This window comes from Puntigrus tetrazona, chromosome 23 (genome assembly GCF_018831695.1).
Source record: "Puntigrus tetrazona isolate hp1 chromosome 23, ASM1883169v1, whole genome shotgun sequence".
Classification (NCBI taxonomy): Eukaryota; Metazoa; Chordata; class Actinopteri; order Cypriniformes; family Cyprinidae; genus Puntigrus; species Puntigrus tetrazona.
The window spans coordinates 9971433-9995241 of NC_056721.1; the positions used below are offsets into that span (position 1 = coordinate 9971433).

Genomic DNA, 23809 nt, shown 5'->3' on the forward strand with positions numbered 1-23809 from the left:
CACTTTCCAAAATGGCAAAATAAAAAACTGAATAAACACTACTGGCCCAAAACAACACACACACTAAAGTTTTCCCGCAGTGATTTTTTTTATTTTTCTGATGAAGAAGCTTTTCCCCAATTGAACAACTTCAGCTTTGATACACCCAAACAAAATGCTCTTTAAATTAAAACCCCTTAATAATCAGAAATGAGTAAGATTAGTAAGAGACATGTCCATTAGGTCCTTAAAGTGGTTACTGTTAAATTATAGACACGCGGATGAGTTCCTCCACAGAATATCCATTTGCCCACTGGGTCTCAATCCTTCTGTTTTCTCATTAATGATCAGATTTCATTCACACTGTCCTGCTCACATGAGAAACTGATGGAGGAGATGAGAGCAGCCAGCCAGCCAGTAATATATTTTCCCTTTTACACACATATCCTTAACTGATTTCATTAACCTTAAAAACCTTGTATTTGAACCAAACCTAATGTCCATTATGTGCTGCCATCCTATAGTCAAAAATGATGCACTTTACAATAATCAAAATAAAATAGCAAATAATAAAACGATGAGTTCAGTCTATGATGCAATCAATGAATGGATGCAGACCAAATTAAATTACAGGCAAATGTTCTCTGTGTGTGTTTTAGGAGGGTTTAAGTTGAAAATCTGGATGAATTATTACACAGATCAGTTGAGGGGCAGGACAGTTGCAGTTTCTCTTTAACACACACTCTCTCTCATTCTAGGGCCTTTAACAAGGTGAAATGTGACCTGTGGCTAGAAGTTGCTTTGAGGGCATCATGTACGCATTCATTTTATGTAGTTCTGAGGGGGAATTGCACTTCTGTCCAGAGGTTTCGCCCAGTTTTTTTTTTTTTTTCCTGGAAGATCCAGTTCCAACTGGTTCTTACTCTTTGATCTAGGACAGTATAAACATTAGCAGTATTAACAAGCATCACATTCTCATGATGCAATGTTTAAAAATGCTGATTAATATAAAACGGCAATGTGTTTCGTGAGAAAAGGGTATGTACTGCGTTTTACCTCTGTGACAACCCCAGCAGCAATGGTCGAGCCCACATATCTCAGCATGAACCGCCCCAGTTCTTTGTAGTCCTTATAGAGCTCCAGAGCCACAGGCCGTTGTGTTTGAATCTCAACCACAGCATTCTGTCCTTTACTCAAACACCTGCACAACACATTAAGCTGACAATGACTTTTAGGCAAAAACAAAATCATTAAAGAAACGATTCACCCAAAGGTCATTTCAGAAAGTGACATCACTAATCACAAACTGGGAATATGGGAAAGTTTTAACGTAGGTTATTATTCATACTAAAAACATTTAAGACATAATATCTTAGCGTCCATCATCTGTGATTTAGCTTTTTTTTATTTTAGTTTAAGTGATAGTAATTGTATGAGCTTTTGACACTTTTATATTTTAAAAACAAAATAGCATTATTAAAAAAAATCTATTTAGCTTCAAAAAATGTATATCTGCTTTAGTTATTGATTTAATTTATTAATAATAATAATAGTTCTTCAACAAACCTTTTAGTTAAGGAAAGATTTTAAATTCAATAGTTTTATCTAATATTTATTTACATTTTATTTTACCTCAGAATTATTTATATTAGCAACATTGTTTGTTTGTGTTCCCACATCAAAGGAGAAGAGAAATCAGAAAATAATCTTTAATTTAACTGCATCATACAACATCGTATGGTGCCCCTATTGTGGATTTAGAAAAATGACCTTTCATTCGGTAAATGAAAACCTACTTCAAAATTTTAAATCTGGAAGTGAAGTGTGTGTAAAGTTGTTTTCTCTTAAAAGAAAGAGTGTAATGTTTATCACTGAAATTATTTATTGTTAAATCAAACCCTAAGGCAATAGTTCACTGGGCAACTGAAGAAGGAAAGTTATCCATGGAAGTCTGGAACAACACAAGGCTGAATAAATGATAATTAATTATCATGTGCACAAATATGACTCCATATCACTCGTCCACTTACTTTGGCTTCTTCTTGAGAACTTCTCCACTGCTCTTGTGTAATACGCTGACTAACTTCCTAATAGTCGCCGGCTCGCTTACAGTCTGATAGTGCAACAGTACCTGGCAATCAAACAAGTAAATGTAACACATGCACTGGCACATCCCTCATACATAAAGTAAATTAATAAATAGGTCTAAACAGAGAGGAGGCATTGTCTTACGGGAAAGCCTTGCGTGACGGGAACTTCTATATTAAAAAGAAGAATTCTTGCTCTGAATCTTGAACAGGCTCTGATGGGCTCCTTGGGATCACAGAATATACATCCAACACTAGAAAGATGAGAAAACATCATGCATGAATCAACAGTGAACACTTTTACCCCCCCTCACACTGGTGTTTTTGCACACTCACTTTATTTTGATGATGTCCATGCCAGTTACTGTTAGACTGACATTATCACCAGCAGCTGCCCAGTCTAAAGCTTCATCATGGAGAGTGATCCCTAGAGAGAGACAGATGCATCAATTTAGAATTATAAATGAAATAAAAATAATTATCATAATTATGCCAATCAGAGCTGGGTGATACACTACTATTCGAAAGTCTGAGGCAGGTAAAATGTTTGCAAGAAGTCTCACCTAGGCTTCATTTTGTGTTATTTTAAAAACTGTAAAATTACTGACCTAATATCTTTTTTTTAACTGTAGTGTATATATATTTTCATAATGTTCATGGTATACAATAAAATATTTTTCTGTCAAAACAAAAATTCTGCAATATCATAACTACTGCAATAACAATAATATACCTTTTGGTGTCATTATACTAGTTTTGCTAACTTTTATATATAGTCAGTAACAGAAGAGTTAAAAGTTTGAATCATTATTATCATAAATCAACTGATAAGTTGGAATGAATCGACTGATAACTTATGCAAAGATTTTTCAAATGCTTATAGTGTTTTAGTCTTTATTGCATATTCTTTATTTCATATTTATATGTTGCACAGTCTTTCATGACATCACCAGAAGAGGGCACTATTGCATGTCCTCTTAAAGCAATGCCTGTCTGTGTCTAAGTTGATAAAGCTTTTTGAAGCATTTACCTTTTACCGTGCAGGTCTCATTAGGAGGCATGGCCAGAACTTTATCTCCTGTCTGAATGAAGCCAGCCTCAATCTTCCCCGTCACACAGAACCCAGATCCCTGATCTGAAAACAGTGTGGCTGTTTAACTGATCATAAAGTAAAACATCTCTTAAAAGTAAAACTCTCTGGCTATAATGAAGAAATAAAAGAAAGGCTTTCGTTTTTAGGTTACATTTTTTTAAATCATGCACAGATATTTGTGCATTTAGATTTTGTACATGATTTTCCCATGCTGACCTTTGAATACGTCTGAGACACAAAGCCTGAAGGGCTTCTCCACTGACCTCTGTGGTGGTTTAAATGCATCTGCAGATAGACAGAGAGAAAGTAGTAAGGAAAGATGCAGTAGTCTGAAGTTTTCTGTTTGCCTCATCAAATTCTGATGAGTCAGAGTAAAACTGCTGAGGATTCTCACAAGTCACCAATCAACTTCTGTGAAAATCAATACAGCAGAGGATTCTGCTCTTATACACACACACACACACACACACATCTCTGTACACGAACACAGAAGTGCTCATTCAAACATTTAAATGTGCAACAAAAAAAAAACACTTTGATAATTAATTTGCATAAGTATTGAAGGGGAAAAACAGTAAGACACAAATAACCCTTTCACATGTCTAAATTTGGTCAATTCAGTCACAGTTCCACCTTCTGCAGGCCATTTGATTATTATCTACTCAACCTCATTTTGCACATTTTCTCACCCAAAAACAGATCTTTTTTTACTGCCTGTTTTATAAATAATTAAATTATATTGTATGTTTTGCTGTATTCTATTTATGTGCATATATGTGTGCATGACATATTTGCTTGAATGCAGTTTGAAAAAACACACATGGAAATGGAAAATGAACGCACACACACACACACACACACACACACACACACACCTATCTGTTCCAGTAGGCACGGTCCAGTGTACCAGGCTGTAAGATCTGCAACCTTACTCCTAGTAGTCAGATTCTCTCCTGATAGGCCGCTGGTAGGGATGTAAAAGACATCCGAATCCTGCACAAAGACAAGACACATGGCACTTATCATTTCCATAGTGGAATGTGCTGTCGATGGATCAAATCATTCACCACCCACGTTTTACTGGCCACTTGATGTATCCAATTACACTTTGTGCTGGAATATCAAAAATGACATAAAATCTCTACAGTATCAATACAAATAACTACATATACTGTAGATCTATAATTTGTAACAAAGATATATTTATATAATGTAAAATAATAGACAATGCTCAAAAATAACATGCACTATAGTCTCCATTTACATTTTTTTTAAATGTTACAAATTTCTCAAGTTGGCAAGAATTAACATCAAACTCATAATATTTTAGAAACTAGACATACCAGAAACAAGTTGAGCAAAGGTGAAACTAGAAAAAAGCTGAGGCCTGCAGTCAGTTTCTCTTCCATAGCCCATATTTCATTATTACAGTGTAAGACTTTTCGTCTATCCTTGTGTCATAATACGCACGGTTTTGAAGAAAATTGAAAATTTTTATTTTTTACTTGTCCTTATTTTATCACATTCAAAATACAAAAATATTTTGTATATTGGAAATATAAACTTATAAATATTCCTTATTGTACTGTAAAGCGTATTGTATAGTAAGACGTTGAAAGCATTTTAACATTCATTCATAATTAAAATGATTTATGCAAAAGTTAAAACGCTCCCTTCCACACAGCCTCATTTCAATTTAAAAAAATATGTCACGTGAAGATGCACAGCAAACAGGTTTAATTTCAAACGTTTAAATATTTGAAGATTTTCAACAAATGATTTTCAATCTAATTTTCTTATAAAAGTTCATAAAAACACTGAGCATTTTGAACATACTGAAGCAAGAGCAAATAAGTCATAGTGGAAATAGCAGCATTTGCACTACATGAGTATGAAGAAAAGGCTGACAAGCATCATCCTGCAAAGCTGATATTGTGTTAGATTAAATCAGAAATGTGTGAAACATTTTTTAAAATAAGAGTTTGTGGATTTGTAACCAATCAGATAAAGCCTCGCTTTCTCCAAAAACATTTCATATATATACATATATATATATATATCCTATGGATGTTCTCAACATGTGGTAAGAATACATTACCTTAAAACCAGCCTGCTTCAGAAAGTGACCAAGCTTTGTGGTGATTTCCTGGAACCTCTCCTGCTGCCAGTTCACCTGCAAACACACACACACACACACACACACACACACACACAAACACAAATGTGATGAGCAGGAGTGGTGGGAGAGGGATTGAAGCAGAGTTCTCAGACATTAATAAAATTATGACTGACACTGCAGTGGTTACTGTATGCTGTTGTGGTCACCATGGTTACCCACCTGGTCCATCTTGTTGACAGCAACAGCAAGCTGCGTGACTCCAAGGGATCGAACCAGCAGGCCATGCTCACGGGTTTGCCCCCCCGCCTCGAACCCGGCCTCAAACTCCCCGCGACTGGCATCTACAACTAACACAGCCACATCTGCCTGCAAAACACACACCCCACCTCAACCTCAGATCCTCTCAGCCCAGAATACACCATTTATAACCCCTGCCAAAATGCCCAAACACTGCAGTTGCTAACAAAACATTTTATTTTAGTATTGTGATTGTGTGTAATATTTACCCATTCTTTTTATATATATATATATAGAGAGAGAGAGAGAGAGAGAGAGAGAGAGAGAGAGAGAGAGAGAGAGAGAGAGAGAGAGAGAGAGAGAGAGAGAGAGAGAGAGAGAGAGAGAGAGAGATACACAAACACACATTTAGTCCTTTTTAATTAATTTTGATATACAAATAGTACATAGAGATAAGACAGGTTTCCGATTCTTGAACCAATATTGCTTCATCATGTCAATTTCAGCTTCCGAAATCATACAGTAGTAGTCTAGACCCAATACACACCCACCCTCAACATACACACACCCACCTGCCCCCAAAAACCCTTTCTCAGCACACTGACAGGAGGAAATGAGTAAATCCGTCCTGAACAATGTGACTAATTTCATTCAAATGCATTTGTTGGTATCAGCCAAATCCAAACACACACACTCATATACAGAGTACTAGTTGTGGTGGCACCCAAATCCACAAAAAACAAGTTTCATTGAGACTTTGCTGTGCACAAGAAATTATGCAGACATCGGATGTCCTCTCGTCAACGTGTGCACACAAAAAGGGTGTAGGCAAATGAAGAACAGGACTTCATTAAAAGTTTAGTTTAAGCAGAAATAAAAAAAAATTAGGTCATTTACTCACTTCACTGTCACTGTGAATCTCTGAGTCTTTCTTATATGGAGAAATTCTTCCCACGCAATTACAAAAAATGAGGACTAAAGTTTTCAAATTTCACAAAACACTATGAAAGCAGCATAAAAGTGGCTTGTATGAAGTTCCAAGTCAGACTATACAAACTATAATTACACCACTATTCAAAGGTAATTTTCCCCTGTAGTGAGCTGTTAACCACCAGTCAGTAAGCTGAACAAGCTGAATCTGTCCAATGTGTTAATGATTCATTCAGACCATTTTACCCATATCAACTGCTTCATTAAAGATCCAACTCAACACAATGATTAATTCATGAATCAAGACAACGTTACTGCGCTTCTCTCAGTTACATTAGGGCAGAGGTCATAAGGTTTTCAGTGTACCACTTTTTTACTCTGAAGTTTCTGTCTAGTATTCGGCTTTATAAGACTGCCAATATAGTGCGCAAGTTGAGTGGGCCACTTTTAAGGTGGCTCTTAATCCTTTTTGAAAGTGTTGCTTCCTTATTGCAAACAGCAGAAAAAAATCTTAAGTGTTGTGTTGAGGTGGACCAAGGAATGTACCTGTGCTGCCCCTGTAATCATATTCGGAATGAAGTCTTTGTGTCCTGGTGCGTCCATCAGAGTTATAACCTTCGAGTCGGTCTCAAACTTTGTCATGCCCACATCCATGGTCACTCCTCTATAAAACAGAACAGAAAACAGAAACAAATAAATCTTGTTTCAGGACACTTTCACTAAACAGCTGAATGTGTTTGTGCTAATCGTACCTGTCTCTCTCCTCTCCTGTCTCGTCCAGTACCCACGCGTAAGCGAATGAGGCCTTGCCAGCTTTCTTGGCCTCCTGCTCATATTTATGCATGGTTCTCTTATTAACGTTCCCGAGCAGAAACAACAGATGACCCATGAGAGTGCTCTTACCAGCATCTACATGACCTACGCACACAAAAATCAAAGTTCATCAAGTATCACACTTAATGCATATGCACTATTTTTATCTAACATAGAGACATTAGGCATCCAAATACTTCAGGGGTTAACTTTATGGTAATTGAATTATTCAAAACAATAACACAAATTCAAATGTAACTCCAAAATGTCAAGTAGATGATAATGTAGCAGGATGAGTAGTGAGAGAGAGTATATCATGCCTATGACCACCAGGTTGAGTAGCGGTTTTCCTCCTTGTCTCTTCTCCAGTTCAGCACGGATGTTGAGCTGCTGTTTGCTCTTTCCAGCTGGTCGAGTTGGGGTAGGGGCGGCAGAGTCTTCATTCACAGCCAATGGTTTGGTTGGGGTCTCTGCGGTTGGTGCAGCGGTGACCTCTGGACTCGGCCCTCTCCGAACTGATGGGGCAACAACGCCGTTTTCTTCCGCACTATAAAGACACAAAATAAAATATTACCTCTGAATTTTTAACAAAGTTTGTTTAGTATTCTTGTTCTCGCAGTCAATAAAAAAAGCTATCCAAGATGTTTTATGGTAGGTCTAATTTTAAAAAAACTGTTTTTTTCAATATTTATATTTTCTAGTTTCAATACATTTTAAAATGCAGCCATTACTCTAGTCCTGATTGTTACATGATATTAATAGAATTAATAGATATTTACAGAATTAATTCTTATATGCCGAATGTTATTTTATTAATTATTAATACTTTTGTAAAAATACAAATTTCTTCTGAAATGGAAAGATTATGCACATAATTTAGCATGAGTCCTCTAACAGACATTTAAACAAACAAACTTAACCTATTAAATAAAAGTACACTGGTTGTTCCACCTGCAGATACCCCTACACCCTCTTTACTGGGCTCGACGGGTGTGGTCTGTGACTGAAGGAATGGGAGTGATAGGCTGTGGGTTTGTGTTTGAGAGTGTGTGAGATTAATCTACAGGCACCAGCCATCTCTGTGGTTTTCTGCTATCCCAGAATGCAATGCAGGTAGACAAACTTGGCCTGGTTTGGAGAATGAATTCTGTGCCATCTGTTATACTGTGTGTAACAGATGACCAAAATGAAGGCCCTTTTTCGTACATTTCAGAAAAGCATGTTAACAAAGGACACAAATCTCAATTACACTACACAATAATAATAATAATAATGATTTACAATAATGTGCCAAGACACAAAGTAAACCATATATGATGATTTTATTCAAAATTACCCAAATTTTCTATTACTGTGGCATCATACATATTTAATGTTACAAATATTAAAAAAGCTAGATATTTAATAAATTAAAAAATTATACAAATTAGATAAGCTTTAGTTTAAGTTGTAAAATTAGTAAAACAAGTACAAATCTTAAAAACACGTAAGTATTAACTAAGCAATAGTTAAGTAATATAAACAATAGACAGAATACAAAAGCACGTAAAATTACTAAAATGAAAGTTTAAGTTCAACTACACCATCACATACTATGAAATATCTTTTAAGTGGTTTTGAGCATTTCACTAGCGTTCACTCTAGATTGACAAATCAATGAAAACGTGATCTATCTTGACTGATTAAGACACGATGATACAGTAATACTTATAAGAGGGACAGCCCCAGTGGAGTGAACTGTGGTTATATGCTTCGTTCAAAAGTGAAAGACATTGAAAGATCACATGGAGCACCCCTTATAAGGTTTGAACCTACAATGCTTGGGTTATAAGGGCAGATCTTTAAACCACTCCCACGTTACCTCAACTGGCTTACCTTCGCACATCAAAGCCCATAGTCTGCTTCTTGCCTGACACAGTCATGCGGGCAACCTTTGGGACAACCTCAGCTTCAACACGACTCTCTGGAGCATCCCGTGCTTTAGCTAGAATGCAGAAAACAGCATGCATACACTAAATTTGGATCTTTTATAACTTATTATTATTGATTTTTAAATTAGGTATTTAAAAAAAGGTTAAAATATTAATGTCCAGTAAATGGATGATGTTGGAATAAGAGTCCAAATAGCTAATAAAAAAAAATAAAAAACAAGTAAACCACACAACTCCAGTCCATCAACTAAAAACCTGAAGCAAAAAGCTGTATTTAATTAAATTCAGAGCAACATTTACAACGTTAACTTTAAACCATTTTTAAGGCAAAAATACTAGTCCTCTATAATATTGCTTTCTCCTGTAAAAAATTGATTCAGACAGGAATGTGCACATATGACTTTTTACACTGGAGAAAGCACTGGATTATAGGTTAATCAGAAGCTACTATTAAAAGTAATGAAAATTGTATTTAATAAAAACATAGCTTTTCCCTTCCCAAGATGTACACTGATGGACCGGAGTAACGCAGATTGATGTTTTAATCTGTTGAGTCTCGTTCTGATGGCACCCAATCACTGCAGAAGATGAGCAAATAATTGAATGGGATACAATTTTCTGAGAATTTGTTTCAGCTAAGAAATACATCAAGAATATCGCCTACACTTCCATTTTTATTTCCAATGATCAACTATTTCTTTAAAGAAAAAGACCATACATTTTTTTCAGCACAGGCATTTTGCACTATACTATCGTAAAATGTATGACAGTGTACATTTTTTGAAGGCAAGTTTCCTTTCTGGTACAGTATAAAGGTTTACTCATTTTCAGATAAGCAGATGTGTGTGTCAGTGCAATAGACATGTGCTAAGCCGTGTTTTCTCACTATCTTACTGAAATTCATGAGTCAACTCCTCCACGCTGCACCAAAACAGGCTCTCACAGCCAGAGAGGGGGAAGGGATGAACAAAAACGAGGATGAGAGAGTATTTTTTTTTGTCCCTGTAAGGTAAATGGCTACAGCGACTGCTTGGTGTCTCGTCATAGCAGTAGAGCCGTTTCAGTGGCAACGGCCACAGCCAGTCATCTCGCACTGAGCAGCGAACGCTCTGGCCAGGAAAGGGTTAACTCCGGCACGTCACTCCTACTCCCACACTGACTGTGCACTTCCAGCACACAGAGGGTTAATGCTAAAATAATGCAACCTCTAACCCCCAGGAACTAAATGAGACCAAAAGACGAGAAGAGAATAGGTTAGGGGGATCTTATATTTATTTTTTAAAAAATACAAATGGGCAAAAAAAAAAAACTTTGAACCTTGGGAGAACTTGCGAGATATCTGACTCACTTTGGGGGAAAATACATTGATCTTAATCACTTTTAAGGTCTCGCAACGTGGGAATTCACATGTACTTGCATTGTTACAGAAACTAACATTGATAATTATATAAAAATTAACACCATACAGGTCTCCAGGTGTGTTTGAGCTAGAATAGCCACACCGCAAGGACCCTTCACGCAAACAGAGCTCAAGATGACAACAAAACACCTGTTACAGGGACAGGAAGTGCTGGGGAATGTAGATATCAGTTCACCTGCTCTCTCGCGCACACACACACACACACTCAGCCACACCCACAAAATATCTCCGATCTGAACACACACACTCAGCAACACTTTACACACCCACACAACATATCTCTACACACAGAGCCACCAGATCACGCTGCCAAATTCAACTTATGACAAAGAGCTCAATATATAAACAGTTAAAACTGCAAAAAAAAAAAAAAAAAAAAACAAAAGAGATACATCCATAGAATGCAAAAAGAAAAAAAAATTCAATTTTACATATCCACTCCCTGTAGTCAATTTGAAAAAAAAAAAAAGTAAAATTCTGTATAAAAAAAAAAAACAGTGTTAACAATAATTTTCAAACCCATTATTTTAACACCATTTAACTCCATATGCCGCATTGACTAATTAAATTCCTTCCCGATTAATTTTGTGTTCTGCTGTTTCCTCCACAAACATTATTTTATACATTTATCTTACAGAGTATCTACATTGTCTATTTCAGCACTATAAATATGCTTTGGAAATATTGTTATAAACATCATATATAAACATTAGCTATCGTGTCAATAAAGCATTGTCGCCTCTGTGTCGGATGTTGTTTCAAAGAGAATTAGCCAACTGTGATGACAATCAACACATGTAGAAAAATACTCAACAGATAGCACAAAAAAAACTGAGACACACACCCTTCAGGATATGTAAATGTGCTCTTCCTAGAAAAACGGATCCAGGACTATTCAAACACCAGTGAGACATGATCCTGCCTGATTATCTGTCATCTCATTTACTCACTGTGCACACATCTCTCACTCTGCTCTTGCTCCATCTTTCTAGATCTGTGAACTACCTGCAAGCCCTCATACCTCCTGTTTGCTAGACATAAACCAAATCCAACTGAGCAATTTGGGTAGAATCACAGTAACAGAAAGCAAGAAAATTAAACTATATTTCAAATAATAACTTGGACTTCATCAAAACACACTGGCCTGACTGGAGCTGAACTCAGCAGAGCTGTGGCCCTCCAGAAATTGAGTTTGAGACCACTGGAAAGTAGTCTGGAAAGTCAAATGTGTTGGCCATGTTTTTTTCTAGCAGGGTCCAGTAGGGGGCGCGAGTGCAACAACTCCTGGATAAAACGGGACAACAACCCCATGCAAAAACCCAAGCAAGAACAGTCGTTTTTCCAAAACACTTACAACCTACATTATCTTTTCTCCAGCTTATCTTTCATCCCCTTCTTTTCCATATCAGTTATTTTTATTGGGTCGAATCTAGCACGGCTGTCCCATAACTATGGGGAATCCCCACACACTCAACTCACTACTGCCATTCAGACATCCTCGATTCACAATGACATCTCACGCACTATTACAGATTTTCTCACATACAGCCTTGCCCATGTGATACACACCTGCTGAAAACAATACATGAACATGACAGACGCACTCGGATGCATCACAGACTGGTCTTTTTTAATCTCTTTCACAAACAGGGAAGGGCAAAGGTTGACAAAGGCCTAAAAGTCTGGATGAATGGGACATTCTTCGATACGTCCATCTTTAAAACACTACTTAAAACTACACTGTAAGAAAACTTTCGCAATAATATGGCAACACTTTTGTAGGACAACTGGATAGGAACTATAGAATACCCTTAGCTGGTGTCCTTTTTAGTGTCTGAAGGAAATGTGAGCAATTGCCTCGTGAAAAAATGCTAGGGTGAAGCATTGCTAGGCATTGTGAGTACATTTTAGAAAATATGGAAAATAAGGTTTTACGGATTTAACTTGCATTTAAATATCATATCATTAACTGATAAAATGTTAACATACCAACCTAAGAAGGTGCTGAAATTGATAACCATCAAAAGCCTATCGCAAGCAACTTTTAAATAATAAAATGTATAAAAGGTGCACGGTGTCGTTCACAAACACTAAACACCATCATGGTCACACACGTGAAACTGAAATGAAATAAGCATTAATCGTACAACATTAGATTTAACAGCACACAGAAAACAATTATTTAAAAATTTAGTTTACCGTCAATTAATAGGTTTTTACTGTAGCATTTTACTGCAGTCTTTTACGGTTAGATTCAGAGTTGTTTTAGGTGTTCTGAAGAGTAATTAGAAAGAGAGAAAAATGCTGACTTGGGATCTAAACTGATAAGCAAAGTTGAAAAACTAAAATGACCACAAAAATAGTCGAAAGGTCTGCTGTTACCAAGAGAGCTTAACAGAAGTCGTAGTAGCTGTAGTTGTTTAATGTTGCTTTTGGGAAACACACCCCTAAATAGGTGTTATATAGCCAAAAAGCTATTGCTAAGTCATTTCAAATCTGTTTTAGTTTTGCTAATTAGCTTCTTAACAGAAAAACCAAACATGACATGATATTCAGACCCTTCGATATGACTTGGGTTCCTACTACTTACATCTACAGGCCTGTGTGACTCAATTTACCATCTGTCAGATGAAAATAAATCTTATTAGGACAAACAGTTCAGGACGAGTTCATGCCAAAGTTTCATTTCTAGAATTTAGGGTTTGTTCAAATCTGTAACTACAATGATGCTAAAACACAACTAACAAACCTAACTATCAATTCTTTTTTAGCTGAATTAAAAAAGTATATAAATGACTGCATATAAAGACTCTGCAAGACTTCACAGTCTAATTTGGGTAAATTCAACTTTAGTTCTACTGACAGGATTCAGGGGAGAGCAAAGTGAGAAAACAAGAAACAGTCTGACAGAGAAAGAGAAAACTAGCTACAAATGATCTTTATTGATGCTCTCAAATAGGGTCAATAACCTCTCTCGCTCTCACTCTCTGACCAATCTATGTAGTGCTGCACGTCCCGCAGCACAGGCACAATGACATATCACCATTTCTGCAAAAGCCACAAAGTGCAAAAAAGGGAGAAAACGTCAAAGAGCAGTAACACGGCCAGCTGTAAACTAGTCACTCTTTCCTGTGTGGGTGGCAAATGAAGGCAGAGAAAACAAAGAGGGGGAAAAAAGGGATAGATGACTTGAGGTGGTCAGATGGCAAAGAGATAGAATTTGCAAAACGGAGTAAAAGACAGCAAATGTGAAAGGTGCGATGCACCGTGCTTTCAAACACAGGCCTTCACCCACGCTTGGCTCGGCAAACAGAGAGTTAACAAGAACACGTGAGGAAAAAAAGATTAAAAGTCTGTGTAGTCAAAGCATCTTAACAGTAAAACAGGTTTTTTTTTTTACATTTTCTGAAGAGAGAGTGGACACTTGCCCATGCAAAACTTTAGCTAAGAACATTCAAAGAAGTTGCCGCTTACTGTTCCAAGTCAAAACAGTCCACCAACAATACATTCTTGTCTGGTAGATATGGCACGGATACCTCCTTCCATTTAAGTCTAGGGGATTTTCACCAGTTTAATTATCCGCCAGATGCTAAATCATAACTGTGATTTGTAAAAACACACCTTTCCTTAAACTGCGAGATCTCATTCATGTGTGACCCAAACTATGCAGGAAAGATTACACAAAGTTTATTATTTAAAGGTTCACACAACATAAAATTGTCGTTAACTCACCCTCATGTTGTTCCAAACCTGTATGACAAAATTTTGCTCACAAAATGACTGTTTGGACACTATTCACTATCATTGTAAGGACAAGAACAGTTCATCAAAAGGACTTCTGCAGAGGAATGGAATTAGATTTTTTGAAACTTTTAAAGATATACAGCACTACTAGTAAGTTTGTGTGCGCTTAAATGAAGAAATTTCACAAACATTTAAACACAACAAGATCTGTCATTGATTACATTTTTAAAACTTTTTGTCTCTTAATTGATTCTTCTAGTTTATTTAGGCTTAAGTAAATCTAATTCACTAACAATCCCAATGAACACCCTTCTTTTTAAGTGATTAACAGGATTAAACTTTTTTTTGAGACCAGGTCAGTGTGCAGAGAGGAAATAAATCTAAATGTGCATGGGGTGTGTGTTTTTAGACCATCTTCAGATCTGTGCATGCGTGTATCATCTTCCATGGTGGACGGTCTACCACAATGAAAGCAAAGCCTTTGTAAAAAAAATCTCTTCCAATACGCTCTGGGTGTGTTATCACCTTTATGTGGCCACAAAGACTCTCTGTTTTATATGTACATATGCGCGCACACTCGCAGTCGAGCAGACACACGTAAGTGATAAACACCACAAGCTAACACACCCTTTAAGGTGAGCAAAAACAAGCTCAGCCTCAACACACACATCAAGTTCCCCTCCACCCCCCCCCATATTCACACACACCTCAACATCAATCTCAGAAAGGAAACTGGAAAATCTTTATTTCAGAATATATACAAAACGTCAGGCCCGTGGCCACAGCAGTCTTATGTACATCAGTGCTTTAAAACAAATCAAAAATGCAGCAAATCAAAACTGAATAAAAATAAAAATCTAAAAGCGTATTGAACTTTTATTATAATGACTGAAATGCACTTTTACAGCACTGAGTGTCAAACACGTAATAGAAAAAACTCCAGGTGTCCCCAAACCCAAATGTCTTCCCTCTTTCTGTGTTTGTGGTGAACCAGCACTGCACCTCATTTCAAAAGGCAGCAAAACAGATGTAGACAGAATCTGTTGTTTATTCCTTTATTTTTGCACTGTATCTGCTCCTTTTTTTGGCTATGCAGAACGACTCTAGAATTTAAACGTAATTTTTGAAAAGCCATAAAACTACATAATCAAGTACAAAAATATATATTTAGTTTAATGAACCATTTTAAAAACTCTGAAAGCATGAAAATCCAAATTAAAAATATGAAAGACTTTAAAAGTAATACTCAATTACTATCTCGGGTTGTAGACAAAAACAAAAGTCTTTTTAACTTTCCAGTGCAATGTTAGCTGTAAATAAATATATACGAAAATACAAAAGTATTATTTGGGAAATGAAATAACATAGCAGTCTTACTGCTTTATCTCATAACTGAAAAGTACAAACTATCTGAGTGCTTATGACCGTTCATATTTTTCTAAAATCGGTAATATTTTTCTAAGCGCTACTCTATTTAGTTCATTCTATACACACTACCATTCACCATTTAGTCCGACAACTTCCAGATATAGCCTTGCTCCTTTAAATTATGGCCAGAAATGTGACTGTGGCATGTAAAACAAAATGAACCTGAGCTTCAAAATACCCAGAGGTTTAAGTTTGGGAGATATTAAAAATGTACAAAAAAAAAAAAAAAAAAAAAAAAAAAAGGTTTTGTTTCTAAAGTCAGTCTCGAGTAAACGCTTTTCTCTGATTCGCTTTGACTATGTCATCTGGAGAGGGTGTTTCAAAAGAAAACGGGGTGATGTGATGGAGAGGTGGATACTGCACTCGTTCTTTCACTCTCTCCGTCTGTCTGCTGTATAAGAAAGCATTATGAGTTGCTTTATTACACCGGCTCTTCTCGTTTCTCACACGCACACACATCGCTAATGCAAAAATCGATGGTTTAGCAAACACACGTTTTTTCTGACTGGCAGAGATGTGGGTAAAACTCAATAGGGTTGGTGAACGGCCGCTGGGTGACATTTGAGACATAAGTGCACTAAGATCGACGCACTGATTTAAGCTAAGGGGGCGGGGCTTATGTATAGCTGCTGAATGATTAGACCCATTTTCACTCTGAAGTGATGCAGGGCATGTTGGAAGTTTCAGCTCAAGTGACGATTGGTGTTGGGACATGAGATCAGACAGGGATGGTGCATCTGAAAAGCCAGGAGGAGGATTTGCAGCACATGTTTGGATAGGTTTTTGTTTGTTTTGAGGACAAGTTGTATGAGAATTATGCGCTTTTAATAGTCCTGGCAAACTGTCATAGAGTTTGGGACTGTTGTCCTGATGCTCCTGGATCAGCTCAGCCAATGAAATGCTTCCAGAACTCTTTGCTTGCCCAGGTACTCCCAACGGTCCACTGGTTTGCAGGACAGTGCTCAAACTTCCCAATGAGGAAGGAAGAGGGGCGGATGGCTTGGAATCCTGTAGCGCTAGACTACTGAGAGAGCAGGTTAAAAGAGATGACGATGTCGCACCCAGACCAGCTGGGACAGATGTGCCCAAAGAGAGACCAGAGGAGAGTGTCGCACCAGAGCTAACAGACAAACCGGACATAGTTGGGAGACTAGGACCGTGAGAGAGCAATGCAGAAAGTGGGGCAACAGGACCAAGAAAAGAACCAAAAGGAGTGGCAGTGAGAGGAACCGTGTTATCCAATGAGAGACCAGTGGAGGGAATTAGAGGAGGAACATTTGTACACTTCTGTTCATGTTCAGCTATTAGCTGTGCCAGTGACAGCCCAGCATCACTACCTAAATTCTGAGACGAAACTACTTTTAAATGGTCTCTTCCCAAACTTCCCAGACCAGGGGCAGGGTTTAGAGCAGCAGGTATGGACTTATTTGGGTCAGGCATGGATAAAAGGTCACTGAGGTTGTAAGATTGTTTGCTGCCACTTGATAGAGTCTTAGTACTATTGTGTGAGAGAGGAATTAAGGCTCCTTACCTTACGAAGGCCAATCGTAGTCAAAGAGTGCAATCGAGAGGATGAGGAAGGTGATTGAATTTCATTGGTTAGCCGAGACCACAGAAAAAGCAAGAAAAAGGCAATACGTTATACACTGTAAAATTAAGGACATTAGCAATATATATATATATATATATATATATATATATATATATATATATATATATATATATATATATATATAAAAAAGAAGGTGTGCTTTTTAAAACCTTAATTTATATACATAATAATGAATCATCAATTCATTCATTCATTAGTACTTTAATTTATTTTATATTCTAGTACTTTTAATTTATTTGCATGGTAATTTATTTATAGCCACCAACAATGAAAAAAAAAGGTTCTCCCCAGTTTTGGAAAAACCCTGGAATTTATGATTTTCCCCAGAGAACTCATGCCAACCTTATGAGTGTTTTTTTCTATCTGTGGTCAGAGTGGTTTTCATTTTCACTTTATATTAAAATACATAACAGGGCACAATTTTAAGTGGAAGTAACACAGATGTGGGTAACTAATGGCTATAAGGGTGTGTAGGGTATTTTGGTGATGTGTATTGGTTTTGGGCGGATGGGCGTGTGTGTGTGTACCTTTCTGTGGTGCAGCTGTGGTGATAGGCTCGGGTTGTGGGTTGGTTCTGGCTGGAGGGGCGTGTGTATTGGTGTTCTCCTCAGTTAGAATAAAATCAAGTGCTCTTTGAGGGTCACAGTCATATTTCAGAGCTGCCTGAGTCAGTGTGGAGTCGGGAATTGAATCTCCTAGTACAGCTCTCATCTGATCCAAACAGGAATACAACCGACCTGTCCAAACACAAACAAACAGGAGAATAAGGACACCGGACACAAATGACTGAATCTGGATTTTTGAAAAGGCACAAAATATTATATGAATGATTGTTTACGTCCACACAAAGCCAGGTTTCTTTAAAACTTTCTATACAAAAAAAACCCCCAAGGTTTCCACAAAACATATTAAGTGGTATAACACTGATAATAAGAAATGTTTCTTTAGCAGCAAATCAGAATAACAAAGATTTTTAAGGAACATTTACACTGAAAATTTTACGCAGAAAATTTTGCTATCCTAGGAATAATTACATTTTAAACATATTAAACTTTAAGAACATTTAACTATTTTACGGTACTATGTAACTATGTAAATACACAAAATACATAAAAGACTTTCCAAAAATATTCAAAAACTTCAATTTAAAAAATCTGCTATTTTTTTGCATTGCCTAAACAAACTAATTGTTTAACCTGTATTAAGGAAGCTTGTTCGGCTGATTTAGTCCAACAGACCCTGATCTGGCACATTTATTGCAACACTTCAACAGGGTAACTGACAGAAAGTCACTAAATATATAAGTATATAAATGTAACAAACATCTATGGGTGTGTGTGTATGTGTGTGCGCGTTAACTTAGATTGGTTAAATACAGAGTACAATTAATATTTATATATAGTATGGGTTACCACACTTTGCTACAAGTCACTTTTGTACTTTACATACTAACAGGAACATTATATATACACACAACAGAAAATCTACATGCAATTGTGTTGATGGCTATGAATTTTATATAAACTTTTTTAATGAAAGTCTATATAAATAACAGCAACAGGCCTAACTTTTAGAATATATGGCCCTCTAAAATCCTCTCTGAGAAACTGCATCTCTGCATTCAACCCCTTTAAAAGCATACTATTAAATATATTAAAACTAAAAGACTTACTAGCCATCTAGTTGACTAAGCGGTCATCTTAACTCATAGTTAGGGCCGGGCAATATATTGCACAATATATTCATGCTCATATCGTCAGTAAAGCCGGTTCTTTGATTAGCTGTAAATCTTCATCACCTGTTTTCAAATGAATCACCTACAAAACGGACCACAATATTGCATTGCTTGTCAGTGATCTTCGGTCCTATTTTCCAGCACCATGTCAGTTTGTACCTTGTTGTAGTGGGTCTAGTGTGCCTGCAACAGAGGGAGATGTTGGCATCTCCTCTTCCTCCTCCTCATATTCTGCCTCTTCCAGGGTCTCTACATGTCGAGTCTGTCTTGAGTCTTGACGTGAGTATATAAACTGTGCAGCTACGAAAAACATGAATCCACAAACACCTCAATAACAGACAAAACTTAACGGCATTATTATACAATTATTTATTCAACATGTGAATGAATATGGGATTTTTTTTTTAATTATTAATTAAAAAATACAGACAAAAGAGCATCGCAATGGGTCATAGAAGCTCGAAAAATGCATAGGTTAAACCGAATCCAAGCTTAAGCAAACATGGGGAAAATGATATACAGATTCTAACTGAATAATCTTCAAAACAAAAATATGAATTACATTAGAAATATTTTTCAGTTGGGGTTTATGACTGATATAAATGACTGGCACCATCATAATAAAGGATTTATACATTTATTTAATAATGATAAACACAAACCAGTGGCAGGAGAGATGCAGTAGTCATCTTCCACTGACTGCCCATACATGTCATCATCCTCAAAGTCTTTGAACAAGGGAAAAAATTGAGACAATTTTGTTATATTTACAGTTAGTTAAAACAATCCCGCTGCATCAACAGACAGAAAGGCATTGATGGGGCCTAGAAAAAGCTTTGCTTAGTCAGCCACACCACCTGAAGTACTGCGAAAAAGTTATGAATAACGCTGACAGTCAAATAGCACAAATACATGGTTGAAACAGAGTAAATTCATGAATACGTACAAGAAACCAGATGTTATTATGTCATAAAAAAAACTACAAAATTATTTTGCGCTCACAAAAATATACGTGAATACAAACGCCAGATGTAATGTATTGTGGGCTGTGTTTACTATTACTACAAACTACTATCTGAGTTTTAAAGTACAGAACTCGTTATTAGGTGAACAGTACAGCTGTTACCATCTGAAACAGTGACACGACAGCAGTCAGTCATAATCTGCAGCACCGAACACTGTATAAATAAACCAGCTAACTAGCAAACATACAGGCCTCTTTACACAAAAGCGGGTAAATATCATATTCCTCCAATATACCTTCGTCGTAGTTATAACCTCGGACATTCCTGTGACGGGACATTTTTGTTCGACGGATTTCTTTCACGCAAACAAAGTACGCGAGGTAAAAAAAAATCAATTCTCAGTGTGGAGTTTAGGCATGCGTCTCACTCCACTGCCGCCATGTTGACGGCCATCACGAACAGGAGGGACGCGCATGCGCAGTGAGAAAATACGCGGATTCTGAAAAGTACTAAAATTCTACGAAGTTGATTCGAGATGAAACAATTGTGTTTTCAATAAAACCAATAATTTTATACCTTTAACGTAGGCGGATACTAATATTATGGTAAGTTTGGTACATTTTTACTTTGTGTTTAAGAAGGTTTACATATGTTTGCAGTTAAATTATTAATAAAAGCATAAAAGAGACTTTTTCAAACATTCATTTAAAACTTAAAACACTGACATGCATGACACTGTCTAGCCTGCCAAATACAATTTATGATGAGATGAATTTTATAGTTGCCTGACAGTTGGGAAACCACTGTCAATGGGTTTTCCAAATATAGGTAGCCTATCAGTTATGTGAATATGTTTCACTTATTGTCATGTATTTAATTGATCTTCTGACCTCCATACAGCTGCCCGAGTGGAGAAAAAAATCCCCTGTAAAGTTTATCTGTCCTTGGAACACAAGACTCAGCAGCTGCAAAACCTACTCCTGGAAACCACCTTCAATCTTCCTCCTCCTCTATGCTATATCAAATTTTTAAGGATCTTGATATTTCGGTTTCAATACTTTACAGTGACCCTAAAACTGGGGAGTAAAATCAGATTATTTCCCCGTTTACCATTACCATTCATACTTGACTGTAAGAAACATCAGTTAAATTATCTCCGATATAAAAGGGGATATTGGAGGTCTGCCTAATGGCAAAATAATTTGATTACCATTTCATGTTTTGAAGTCAGGAATACTAAGGTTATGTATGAATGAGTTGTTCTGTACATCAGGTAGGCACAGAGACATAATGAGAGAGATTTAACCACAGTCACCAATCTCATAGTGTTTGTGCTAAATAGGCTTCATTCACATCTGCATGACATTTAAACTTTGGGTACATGTCTAAATTTAGCCTAAATACACTCAGCAGTGCAAATATACAGATGCTTCATGCTTTCTTAGAGTGACCCAGTTATATCAAGTCTTGCTTGTGAAGACATGGGTGGGAGGGGTTCTTTCCACGTGCAAAAAAGAAACTCAATCTCAACTACTTCATTGGGTGGAGATCTTATATGAATTTTGAATTATGTAATTTCTATGGGGAAAATGCAAGCATAAAGGGCCACCCCTTAACCAAACCGATATAAGCAGATTGTACATAAATGTCCAAATGAGATTGCACGAATTCATGCGAATTAGCCATCAACTGCCAAAACGTAGAATTGCATGAGAGTGTGTTGGAAAAAGAGCCTCAATGCATGACATGAGTTGGAGGGTTTTTTTTCCAAAACAATTTATATAGATGCATTTTTTAGTTTAAAAAAAACATGAAGCATGAAGTCCATATGGAAAAAGATTCAGTGCATGATTCAATACGTGTTTTCTTGCTATTGTTGACAAGCTAAACTAAACTAGGGTAGCAACTAGTAAAAGACAAAACAGGAGATGAACATTTGACTGACCCATGATTCACCTCCGGTGTGGTATGTGTGTGGAGTGGGGGATGTTTCATTCACTGCATCTTTCTAAAAAGTGTTACCCACAGGTTGTGTCGGTGGCTGGATATCATGGTGGAGGGTGGGGTCAGAAAACATTTAGCATTTTAATTAGGCCTTAATCACAGGTCGGTCTCCTACATAATCAAGTCTGTATGTGGTGTCTGTTTCCAGACTGACTCACAAATATTTTGAGGTCACAAACATGCTGCAGTGGAAAACTGTGCACTTTAACATCATCATGCAGATGCGCTCACGTTAAGTGATTCTCCTGCGTTTGATGTTTGTAGAAGCCTCAGACATGTGTTTCAGTGTGGGTGTGTTATTGATGTTTTAATAATATATTATTAATAGTAATAACACCCCAGTTGGAATTTATTTCACGTTTAACTCTGATTGGTCAATTTTGACACTCTGCAGTCAAATGGTTTAACTTGTGTGCAATATAAATTAAAATATTATAAAGGTAGTTACAGATCCTGCCGGGCTTGTTATTAGCTTATTTATGCAACGCAATCCGTTTCTTTTTTTAATGTGTAGCGGGCTGATATGGTAAGACACCACATTCAATGTCGAAATGTTGTAGTTTTTATCTTTTGCGTAGTCTAGTCATAAATGACCTGCTCACTCGTAGGGAAGTAGACTACTAAAATAAAATGGCGCCTAAACGTTTTCTCTTTTAATGAAGCACCCCCGCAATAGCCCCTCCTTGTTCTGCAGTGGAATGGATGGATGCGCGCTCTCAAGGCAGCGGCAAGCGCGCGGACACTACGAGCTCTGCTGAGCACGTGAGCGTCAGTGGTCAGAAACAATGGCTCGCGCTGACCGATATGATAAGTGACGGTCACAATATTCTTACCAAGTGAGTGCAATGAGCAGACAACCTATAAAACAAAACATATAGACCACAAACCTCAGAGTGAATTTGCTGGTTGCCCTCCTCGACGATTATGCAATTACGCAGACTAGCTATCACATGGCAACAGGTTGGACATGTCGGAGAACCTGAACAAGCTGCACTACTTTTCCATCCAGACAAATAACCTGACTGCGACTTTCAATAACAAAATGTGCCGTATGCCTTGTGTAACGTGACGCAAAGTGAAATTATTAGCAACCCAGAGGGTGGTACATTTCTGGAAAAGGAAAAGCGAAACTGTTGTAAAGCGATGAAAGCGAGAGAAGTGAAAAAAAAATAATCATAATTCAAAGGAAATAACAGAACATCGCATATCGTGCAGTTGTTGTTTTTTTTGTCTGCTTTCCAGAGCTGAACACCTGCATCTTTGGAAAGGCAACTTTAAAAAGTACGTCAGTCTAATGACGAACTGAAACATAAACCTAATTCGTTCGCATTTGTTAAAATACTCTGTCATTACTGAAATACATTACTTAAACATCAGTGTTTCCTGCACTAATAGGCTATTAAGGGCAACACTACCTCCGAAGTCACATTTCGAAACGGTGTGATCCAATTCTTTAACAAATGACTCTTCTGAGTCGGTTCTTCTTAGTGAATCAAAAACATACGGCGCCCCTGTGAATGATTCATTTGGTGTTTTTTTAGACAACCAAAAAACACTGAATCAGTTACTATCCTCATATCCCACTAAATCATAACAAACAATTAAATCAATCAATTAAATAAAATGCATGGCAAAGTTAATTGCCAGTTTTATGTATGATGACGTGTTAAAGTTCTGCTATAATCAGTGGTATTTTAATATTAAAATTAATA

The 23809-nt window shown here is 36.9% G+C and overlaps 1 protein-coding gene across 3 annotated transcripts; it reads right to left on the reverse strand.

Annotated features, from left to right (window-relative positions):
* Positions 1-69: 69 nt before the first annotated feature.
* On the reverse strand, positions 70-23142 carry hbs1l (HBS1-like translational GTPase). Of its 3 annotated transcripts, none has more exons than XM_043224485.1 (18): positions 22985-23142; positions 19791-19856; positions 19288-19428; positions 17921-18130; positions 9134-9242; positions 7579-7805; positions 7198-7363; positions 6992-7109; positions 5498-5644; positions 5258-5332; positions 4035-4152; positions 3376-3444; positions 3097-3201; positions 2403-2493; positions 2212-2320; positions 2010-2110; positions 1036-1180; positions 70-910 (listed from the first exon to the last, which is right to left on the reverse strand). In XM_043224485.1, the coding sequence occupies exons 2-18, from the start codon at positions 19837-19839 to the stop codon at positions 899-901; spliced, it is 1992 nt and encodes a 663-aa protein (XP_043080420.1). In that variant the 5' UTR covers positions 19840-19856; positions 22985-23142; the 3' UTR covers positions 70-898. The 3 variants fall into 3 exon arrangements, with proteins under 3 accessions (XP_043080420.1, XP_043080419.1, XP_043080422.1); XM_043224484.1 differs by lacking the exon at positions 22985-23142 and adding an exon at positions 20389-20567; XM_043224487.1 differs by lacking the exons at positions 70-910; positions 1036-1180; positions 2010-2110; ... (10 more) ...; positions 9134-9242; positions 22985-23142 and adding exons at positions 15074-17307; positions 20389-20570.
* Positions 23143-23809: the final 667 nt, after the last annotated feature.